The 10,379-nt window shown below is 59.9% G+C and overlaps 1 protein-coding gene across 3 annotated transcripts; it reads right to left on the bottom strand.

Moving 5' to 3' along the window:
* Positions 1–158: 158 nt before the first annotated feature.
* On the bottom strand, positions 159–10,273 carry kansl2 (KAT8 regulatory NSL complex subunit 2). Of its 3 annotated transcripts, none has more exons than XM_052009385.1 (10): positions 10,164–10,273; positions 7,571–7,856; positions 6,227–6,405; positions 4,062–4,176; positions 3,582–3,745; positions 2,807–2,973; positions 2,385–2,481; positions 1,544–1,797; positions 628–735; positions 159–541 (listed from the first exon to the last, which is right to left on the bottom strand). In XM_052009385.1, exons 2-10 carry the CDS (start codon positions 7,819–7,821, stop codon positions 473–475), a joined length of 1,404 nt encoding a protein of 467 aa, XP_051865345.1. In that variant the 5' UTR covers positions 7,822–7,856; positions 10,164–10,273; the 3' UTR covers positions 159–472. The 3 variants fall into 3 exon arrangements, with proteins under 3 accessions (XP_051865345.1, XP_051865346.1, XP_051865343.1); XM_052009386.1 differs by lacking the exon at positions 10,164–10,273 and adding an exon at positions 9,554–9,573; XM_052009383.1 differs by lacking the exon at positions 10,164–10,273 and adding an exon at positions 9,372–9,438.
* Between the last annotated feature and the right edge of the window lie 106 nt (positions 10,274–10,379).

The raw sequence follows: 10,379 nt of genomic DNA, 5'->3' as shown, positions 1-10,379 counted from the left end.
CTCTGCCTGGATTCCCTCAGTAACCCCTTCTCTCACCATGTCCCCAGTCCTGGTGCCCAGTGGCAGACAGCGCCTGCTGGACGTGTGGGGTGCTGAGATCCCCACCCCCAGCAAGAACACAGATCTCTCCCCCCTCACAAATGACACAAGCCAACACATCTCCTGGAAAGCCTTTAATGTAACTAGTGCGCATACCGCCACCCCTCTGGTCAACGCTTTGCCACAACGTCGCTGACAGGCTCCCCGGCTGTGGGGAGGGAGGAGGTCCTGAGACCTGATGGTGTCAAGACCACACCCTACCCCCAGGGGGTATATGCTCGAAGATTTAGTGTGGCGAGCGGGAAGAGGAGCACCGGGAAGGTGGTCGCCTGGGAGAAGGAACAGCCCTCACTGTGGATCCAAGGAGGGAAGCACCCCCACCCTGCCCGTCAGTGTCCCATGGAGGCCTTTCTCGGAGGGAGTGGCCTCACGTTCAGCTCTCGTCCTTGGTGCCGTTGTGGTCTCTGGTGCTGTGGGTCCGGGAGACCGCCTGCGAGGGAGCCTGTGGGGTGGAGCGAGAGATGGGAAGGTGAGAAGCGGAGAGAGAGATGAGGAGCAGAGAAAGGGCTGACCGGTGCCTGCACTGACCTCTGCCAAGTCTGACTCATCTGTTGACTGGGCCCCAGTGCCCAGGGCAGGATCGAAGAGTGGTGAGGGTGGGCACTGCAGGCTGTCACCCACCACATCCAGGCAGTCCTGCAGGGGGGAGAAACAGTGTCAAAGAGGGAGAGGCCCCACACCAACCCCTACACCCCTCCATGACCACCTCCGGCCCCTACACCCCTCCCAGTCTCTGTGACCCCTCTGAATCCCACACAACTCCTGCCTCTCTCTCCTCCTCCAGCTGCCCGGGTCCCCCAGCTCTGGAACTCCCTCCCTATACCTCCCCACCTCTCTCTCTCTCTCTCCTCCCTCAGCTCTGGAACTCCCTCCCTACACCTCCCCAAGCTCTGATCCAAAGGGTTCTCCTGTGCAGATGCCTGGAGTGACTGGGTATGCTGTTAAGACCATAGCCTACACACCAGCTGGTGTCTCTCCTCGTTGAACTGGCTGGCCCTGTGAGCAAACCGACCGACAACAGGGAGAGGAGTTTACTGTCGGCTTGCTGTTTGAAACCACCGGCTACCACAAACCGGTGGTCTTGATTCAGAGCCTGGTGCTACCAGAAGTTGGGGACCCCATTACACCTTCTACATCAAGGCCCCACCCAATGCTCTGTGCCAGGAGCACTGCGCTTCACCTAGGACATAGGACCCTCTCCCTGTGCATCCAGAAACCCGCCCCCACCCCGTACACGCACACTAGACCACCTCGCTGTGCCTCCAGTAACCTGCCCCCAGACACACACACACACCATGTACTGAGACCATACCCCACATACGTTGACCTACACAGACTCTCTCCCCACCACTCCCTGTACATCCACCCGTCCCTCTTCTGGAGACCGGTTCAGGCACACAATCCCCCCAGCCAGGCCTGGGCTATTCCACAAGGGGAGGCTTACCTCGCTGAACTCCAGTGGCAGCACCTCAGAGGGCTGGAGCTCGGCTGCACTCAGGTACATGTCAGCTGGGCCGCTCTCCAACTGTTCGGTGGCGCAGAAGGCTGGCTCGGGTTGGTACATCTGCGGGGGCACCTGGAGGTGCAGGGGGCAGCAGGGCTCCTCGCCCAGGCTCAGGGACACCGGCTTGGTGCAGGGCACCTCCTTCACTCCGGCACACGTCTGGAACAGCACCTGGCTCGGGTCCTGGCAGATGTCTGCAGGCAGGTGAAGGCGAATGCGAGTGGGGTACAGACTGCCTCAGCTTCCCCACCCTAACACTTACACCCCCGCCTTGGTCTACGGGCTGGGGGTGTCTCCCACCTCACCTTCCCCACCCCAACACACACCCCCACCTTGGTCTTTTGGGGGGGGGGGGGGGGTGGTCACCCTTACATCCCCAGGTCTACAGACAGGGGCCACCCCTACATCATCCCTCCGGGGTTTACAAGTGGGGGTGTCTCCTCATCACTTTCCCCATCCTAACATCCACACCCCCACTCACAGGGTCTACAGGGAGGGGGAGGTCATCCTACACACCTCTCTTCCGCCGCTCCCCCTGCCCCCCCCCCACCAAACACTCATCCCCACCACCCACAGGGTATATGGGAGCGGCTGTCTAGTCGTCCCCAATATGACTTGCAGGCCACACCCACCACCCTGACCCCTGGGACACACACACAGGACCCCCACCACCCCCCACATAGAGATCCCCGTGACCACACCGAGGGTCAGGGAGACCGACCCCTCGGACACCCCCCACACCGAGGGTCAGGAAGAGCAGACATCGGGTGAGCAAGGATACGGGTGAGACAGTGCCTGCTGAGCGGGAGGGAGGGAGCAGAGCATCGGACCCCATCGGTGACCACCCCACATCGCTGCGTCACCCGGGAGGTGTGTGCCTGGTGGGGAGGGAGAGATAACATCCGTCAGTGGGGGCAAAACACACCCCCTCCCACAGACCGCCTGCCCCCCCCACCCCACCCCACAGCCCCCCTTCCTCTGAGGACCACCACCCTGGCTGACTGCCCTCCCCCCCCCCCCCCCAAGGACCACCCACCTGCTGCAGACCCCCCATCGCTGGCCAGCGCCCGCCGCTCCACGCAGACTGCCCACCCCCCAGGACCACCCACCTGCTGCGGACCCCCGTCGCTAGCCAGCGCCCGCCGCTCCCTCAGCTGCCGGTGCAGCAGTCCTCCCCCCACTCCCCACCCCAGGACCACCCACCTGCTGCGGACCCCCGTCACTGGCCAGCGCCCGCCGCTCCCTCAGCTGCCGGTGCAGCAGCGCCTCTGCCCCGTAGCGCCGACGGTAGCGTCGCAGGGCCCTCAGCTTCCGCAGGTCCACCCGCTCCTTGGGGGGGACAGGCTCCGGGCTGGGCAGCAGGCTGCCCCCTGTACCAGGGGGAGAGACACTGGGTTACCCATCAGTCCCACTCTACACGCCCCACACCCCCACCACCCTCCCCAGGCTGCCCCCTGTACTGGAGGAGGGGGGAGAGACACTGGGTGACATCATTCCCACTCCACCCCCACATGGGAGAAGCCCACGGGGTGACAGGGAGAGCCTGCAGACTCCATACAGACAGCGGCGGAGGACGGGATGGGACCACCTGCACCACCATCCCAGGTGACAGCACGTAAACCAAACCTCGCCTGTCCATGTATTCCAAACACTGTCACTGTACCCGCCTCTCCACTTCCCTTGCAGCTCCCCTCACACACCCACCATGTCCGCACCTTGCCCTGCAGCTCCCCTTTAAATCCCTCCCCCTCACCTTACACCTGTGCCTCCCAGAGGTAGACTCCCCCACCCCGGCAAAAAGAATGACCACCCACCTTATGTCTGGGAGAATTGGTATCTCCAGTCCCCACACACCCTGTCCCCTGGACCTGGACACATTCACCGGTCACTGGAGGGGGACCTCAGCCCCCACAGACCCAGGGACACACACAATGACCCGGGTGCCCCCACCCACCGAAGGCTCAGCCCCCGGACTCACCGGCCCCCTCGCTCTCGGGCCTGCAGGCGTGCAGGTAACGTCGCCTCCTCTCCTTCAGCAGGTGCTGCAGCCGCTTGAACTGGTCGATGTAGAGCGACTGCAGGCGGATCAGCTTCTCCCGCATCACCAGTGCCACCTCCTCTGCTGTGTAAACTCCCGCGTGTCTGGGGGTGAAAGGCAGGGGGTCAGGGATGGGAGGGGGAGCTGGGGGGGGGCGTCAGGGATGGGAGGGGGAGCTGGGGGGGGGGGGTCAGGGATGGGAAGGGGTGAGAGTGGGTGCAGTTAACCGGGACATGGGGTAAGAGTGGGTGCAGTGTCCCAGAACTAGACCTGGGAGATGGGGACCTGGTGGGTAGAACACAGCGCAGCTTTGCCCCGGGAAGAGGAAGGGATGTGAACAGGAGGTTCTCCCCTCTCTGCGGATGAGCTGGATACCCAGTCTCTGGGAGCCGGCACTGGGCTGGCTCCTCACTCACTCACTTCAGCGGGTCCTCCTGGTCGCTGTCGATGCTGTCGGCCTCGCTGTCGGGGTCGCCCTTCCACGTCTGGTCTAGGAGCACCGGCTCGGGCTCCCCCTCGCTCCAGCTGTCCTCATCTGTGGGTGGACAGGAGGACGTCAGCAATGGGCAGAACGCTGCCTGGGTTCCCCTCCACCCTGGCCTGCACTCGTGTGGACGGCGTCTCCTCCAGCCCCAACGACTGAGACCCGTCCATCTCTGTCCCACCGTTCCCTTGGTTCCAGACTCTCGGGGACGCCCCTCTCCGCCCCCACCCAGGATCGTTCAGGTTTCAATCGCCTCTTATTGATGAAACTCGAGTAACCTGCCTGTTCTGCTGCTGTGGGGGTAGTTTCTAGTTTCCTTTCCCTGGGAAATAGACTGTGTACATTTCCCCACGACTACATACATCTCTGAGTCACTCCTCAGCCTACCACTCTTTCAGGAATAAAACCAACCTCTCCCTTTCACTCACTCCCTCCAGATTAATGGCATCGTTCCCTATAGCAGAGCGACCAAAACTGAATACTACTCCAGGGGCGACCTCACCATAACGTCCCAACTCCTGTACTCGATGAAGGCCAGCGTGCCAAATGCCTTCTTCACCACCCTGTCTACCTGTCACACCACTTTCAGGGAACCGTGTACCTGTCCCCCTCAGTCACTCTGTGCTACAACACTCCCCGGAACCCTGCTATTCACGGTGTGAGTCCTGCCTCGGTTTAATGCAAACTTCACAGCTTTTGACGTTCTCCCCCCAAGGCACTCAGGGATCGAAGGTGTTCGACAGATCCGTTGGTGTTCGGGGAATCAAGGAACCTGCGCACCCCTCACTGAACATTAATGTAAAGTACAGCAAGCCGTGAGGGAGGCAAACGACATGTCAGCCTTCACTGTGAGAGGGTCTGAATGCCGGAGTGGAGAGGTCTTGCTCCAATTACCCAGGGTCCTGGTGAGACCAGACCCAGAGCATTGTGTCCGGGTTCACTCCCACTACCCAAGGACGGGCAGACCTGCGGTAGGGGGAGTGCAGTGAAGGTTCCACCAGACCCATCCCTGGGACGGAGGATTAGCTCCTGTGTGGAGCTAATAAATAGACTGGTCCTGTACTCTCTGGGGGTTCGAGAAAGAGACATCTCATGGGGTTTAACAGGGCAGTCATGGAGTTAATAGACGCCTCCTCTTTGTGATTTTTATAAACGACTTGGATGAGGATGTGGAAGGGTGGGTTAGTAAGTTTGCTGATGACACAAAGGTTGGTGGTGGTGTGGATAGTGTAGAAGGTTGCTGTAGGTTACAACAGGACATTGATAGGATGCACAGCTGGGCTGAGAAACGGCAGATGGAGTTCAACCCGATAAGTGTGAAGTGATACACTTCGGGAGATCGAATTGGAAGGCAGAATACAAGGTTAATGGCAGGACCCTTAGCAGTGTGGAGGAACAGAGGGATCTTGGGGTCCACGTCCTCAAGGTTGCCGTGCAGGTCGATAGGGTTGTTAAGAAGGTGTATGGTGTGTTTGCCTTCATTAGTCGGGGGATTGAGTTCAAGAGCCGCGAGGTGATGTTGCGGCTCTAAAGAACTCTGGTCAGACCACACTTGGAGTATTGTGTTCAGTTCTGGTCGCCTCATTATAGGAAGGATGTGGAAGCTTTAGAGAGGGTGCAGAGGAGATTTACCAGGATGCTGCCTGGATTGGAGAGCATGTCTTATGAGGATAGGTTGAGCGAGCTGGGGCTTTTCTCTTTGGAGAGGAGGACAAGAGGTGACTTGATAGAGGTGTACAAGAGGCACAGATCGAGTGGACAGTCAGATACTTTTCCCGGGGCGACAATGGCTAACACGAGGGGGCATAATTTTAAGGTGATTGGAGGAAGGTATAAGGGGGATGTCAGGGGTAAGTTTTTTTACACAGAGAGTGGTGGGTGTGTGGAACACACTGCCGCAGAGGCTGTGGGGGCAGATACATTAGGGACATTTAAGAGACTTTTAGATAGACACATGGATGATAGAGAAATGGAGGGCTATGTGGGAGGGAAGGGTTAGATGGATCTCAGAGCAGGATATTGTGGTCCGAAGGGCCTGCACTGTGCTGTAGTGTTCCATGTTCTATCCCATGGCCTCAGCCCTCACAGCCAGAGCCCGTACCGAGGATCTTGCTCGCCTCGCTCTGGCTGCTGTCCTGCCCCTGGGAGCCCAGGTCACCCTTTAGGTAGCTGCTGAGCTGGGTGAGCAGCACTTCTGGGGAGGGGCCTGAGCTGGGCTTCTTCGACGGGACCCGCACGGCCAGGGCATTCCTCCGGGCGTGCTCGGCGCAGAAGACCACCCTGTGGAGGGAGAAAAAGGATGGATGGTTAATGAGCTCCTGACCCCCACTCCAGCTGACCGCGATCTCTGATAAGTCATCCCCAGGGTCCAGGCGATCATCAGTGGTTGGGGAGGAGAGGCCACCATGAGCCAGGAAACATTTTCCTACTCTCTGTAAACACAGTGGCTACAAGAGCAGGTCAGAGGCTGGGGATCCCCCAGTGAGTGACTCACCTCCCAACTGCCCAACGCCTCTCCCCCATCTACAGGTTGGGGTGTGACGGGACACTCCCCACTGCCCTGGGTGGGGTTAGTCCACGCACTCCACATCCGCCACATTACCTCTCCCCCGTCTACAGGTCGGGGTGTGACGGGACACTCCCCACCTCCCTGGGTGGGGTTAGTCCATGCACTCCACATCCGCCACATTACCTCTCCCCCTGTCTACAGGTCAGGGGTGTGAGGGGACACTCCCCACTGCCCGCGGTGGGGTTAGTCCACGCACTCCACATCCGCCACATTACCTCTCCCCTGTCTACAGGTCAGGGGTGTGACGGGACACTCCCCACTGCCCTGGGTGGGGTTAGTCCACGCACTCCACATCCGTCACATTACCTCTCCCCCGTTTACAGGTCAGGGGTGTGACGGGACACTCCCCACTGCCCTGGGTGGAGTTAGTCCATGCACTCCACATCCGCCACATTACCTCTCCCCGTCTACAGGTCAGGGGTGTAATGGGACACTCCCCACTGCCCTGGGTGGGGTTAGTCCATGCACTCCACATCTGCCACATTACCTCTGCCCCCCGTCTACAGGTCAGGGGTGTGAGGGGACACTCCCCACCTCCCCGGGGCGAGTGTGGCTCCAACAACTCTCGAGAAACTTGACACCACCCGGGACAGAGCAATCTGCTTGACCTGTAGCCCATCCCACCCCCCTGCCCCCCAAACACCGGCACATGGTGACTGCAGTGCGCACCGTCCACACCACGCACCACAGTCCCTCGCCTAGGCTACTCCGACAGCACCTCCTAAACCCGACACCTCTCCTGCCCGGAAGGACAAGGGCAGCGGGCGCAGGGCAACACCACCCCACCCCTGCAGGTTCCCCCTCTGACTGGGAAATACATTGCCGTCCCTTCCCTGGCACTGGGTCCATGTCCTGGAACCCAAGCCCACCACCTACCCATCCTTCTTCTCTGGTTTGGGCGCTGCGTTCGGGCACCTCCTGCTGTTCTTGGACGAGACGTAACTGCACTGCTTGAAGGGCGCATTCTTGTCCTCGAGGATGTGCTTGAGGCAGAACTCCTGGCCCTCCAGTCGGGGCTGCGAGCAGGGGCGGTGGGAGAAAGAGCAGGCCAGGGTCTCCTGCACCCTGGGGATGGGGGTGAGGCGCCCCCGGGTGGAAGGCAGCACGTGGATCCGGATCCTGTTCATGACTCCTGGCACCTCCCACAGGCCAACCTTGACACCTGCAGAACACAACTGGGAGTCGGTGCATGCTTCTCTCTCCCACATCCCCCCCCCCACCCCCCCCCCAATCACAGAGGTGCGCAGGAGGGTCTGGCCCTGTGGGAACCAGCAGAACAGTGTCCAGCTGGAAGGCTGCCTGGCACAGCTGCAATGCTAGGGGCTGAAGATTGAAGTGGGTATGATCACAGGATGTCCATTAACAAACCTGGTTAGGTTGGGGGGGGGGGGGGTGGTGTGTGGAGAGAGAATGGGAGTGAGAGAGAGATCCCAAGCAAGGAATCTCTGTACTCTGAGGTGTATAAGAACCCAAGAAGCAGCCTGTGCACCACTCAACAAGACTCCAGCCGGTCCCATCCTGACCTCGGCTCTCTTTCCTGCCCGTTCCCCACAACCCTCTACCTCCCTGCAGACCCTAAATCTGTCGACCTCGAGCCCTGAATATCTTGTGATCCAGCCTACACAGCTCTCTGGAAGAGAGATATTGCAAAGATTCACTGCCCTTGAAGAGAAGAAATTCCTCCCAATCTCCATCTGAAATGGGCCACCCTTTACTCTCAAACTGTGTCCACCAGTTCTGAACCCCACCAGGGGAAATACCCTCTCAGCACTCCCCCCTGTCGAGGCCCCTCAGAATCCGATAAGATCACCTCTCCTCCTTCCAAACCCCGAGTACGGGCCCAACCTGGTCGACCCTTCCTGCTGCAATCGACCCAGTGAACCTACGCTGCGTTGTCTCTAACGTAGGTACGTGCCTCCTGAAATACGGAGGCCAGAATGGCCGGCAGTGCTCCAGGTGTGGTCTCAACAACACCCTGCACAGTCGCAGTGAGAACTTTGTACTTTTCTCCTCCATGCCCCTGTAGCTGAACCAACACTTCATAGCGTTGCAATGACAGCCTTCTATGCTCTGCCTTATGAAGGCAAGTATGGTGTACGCCTCCCTCACACTCCACTGTCTCCCGTTGGCCAAATCTCCCCATCTCCTACAGATGACCTCCCAGCCCCCAAATCCCAGAGCTGCCCTCTACCCAACTGGATCACCGAGCCCCCAGTTCAACAGCCATCAACCCTACGGAAGACTTTTTAAGGAACTTGGCACACCCAGCCCTGCCAGTGACCTGGGCTTCAGCCTAGTTGGCAGCCTGCACGACCTTGCCGTGCATGGAGTTGGCCAAGCGAGGCAGCTAGTAGCCGCATGGGGCACCCATGACTAGATCCTGGGCAGGAGGCAGGACGTGTTTTGAGGTGAAATTTCGACCTAGGAGGTGGAAGGGGGCACAAAAAAGCAGATATTTGTTGGCCTTGACCCCCCCCCGACCTCTGAACTTCGCCCCTTTGGTTGCCACGCCGCCATCTTGTCTCCAGCGGGAGGGGGGGGGGCTTCCCCGCCAACCTCATGCCCGCCGATTCCTCCCGAAAATCAACCTCCCTGACCTCCCAACAGCCGCCTGCCCGGCCCCCGCCAGGGTTTATTCCGGCTGAGGCACAGCCTCACCCGCGCCAGCCGGCCTCACCTCAACCGCTTCCGACGACCGTCTGGCAATGGACGGCCGTGCGGAGGCGCCCCACGCCCGACCCCGCCCGCCTCCTCTCGCCATTGGTCGGAGCCGCCCCCGCCCCTCGCGGCTATTGGATCATCCGCACGTCAATCGACGCCGGACGGCGGCGCCTTCGCTCGCTATTTGTTTACTCTCACGTCACTCAGAGAGGGGCGGCACCGCGCCCGACCACGCCCTCCTCCGCTCGCCATTGGCTGGAACCGCTCCCGCCCCTCGCGGCTATTGGATCACCCGCACGTCAATCGACGCCGGACCGCCGCGCTCTTCGCTCGCTATTTGCTTCGTCTCACGTCACTCACAGAGAGGAGGCACCGCGCCCACCTCCCGTGTCCCGATAGGTCAGCTAGGAGCAGCTGCTCCGCGCCCCTTGTTTCTATTGGCTCTCCTATATGTCAATCAGAAAAGGGCACGCAGATTCAAATATACATTCCCGCAAATCTGAGATAAAAGCAGAATCTGCTTAAAATACTAATCCTGGGTAGGTAGCGCCAATCTAAAGCTAACCGGTTGAGGTCGATGAGATTTCATCACATTTAATTTCAGGACAAATTGTATCCGCCCTTTGCCGGGATCCCCAACGCTCCGTACTGCCCAATGGTTGTCTGTCACGTCTATCGAGCAGCTCGGCGCCAGTCCCGCCTCCCGCTGTGCACCTTCTCCCTACCATTGGTCGTCGCCTATGCCCATCAAGACTATATCCCACCTATTCTCATCATTGATTGGCTGTCGACGTAAGATCCCACCTACCCTCGCTGTGGATTGGCTGTGGCCTCGAGTTGGGCTGGCGGGATTGGATGACCAACCAGTCTCCGGCGGCAGGCTTTAACGTTTGCAGGGAGCTTTTGTTTTTATCAAGGCGAAACTGCCTTGTGTTGTTACGGTAGACGTGGCTTGAAAGTGAAAGGAAGAACGAAGTGAAGCAGCGCGGTGGGGGGGCGGAGGGAGACGAGGAAGGGGGCGGGC

Source organism: Pristis pectinata, chromosome X (genome assembly GCF_009764475.1).
Source record: "Pristis pectinata isolate sPriPec2 chromosome X, sPriPec2.1.pri, whole genome shotgun sequence".
Classification (NCBI taxonomy): Eukaryota; Metazoa; Chordata; class Chondrichthyes; order Rhinopristiformes; family Pristidae; genus Pristis; species Pristis pectinata.
The sequence above is the reverse complement of the archived record's forward strand: the minus strand, read 5'-3'. Positions and strand labels throughout refer to the sequence as shown.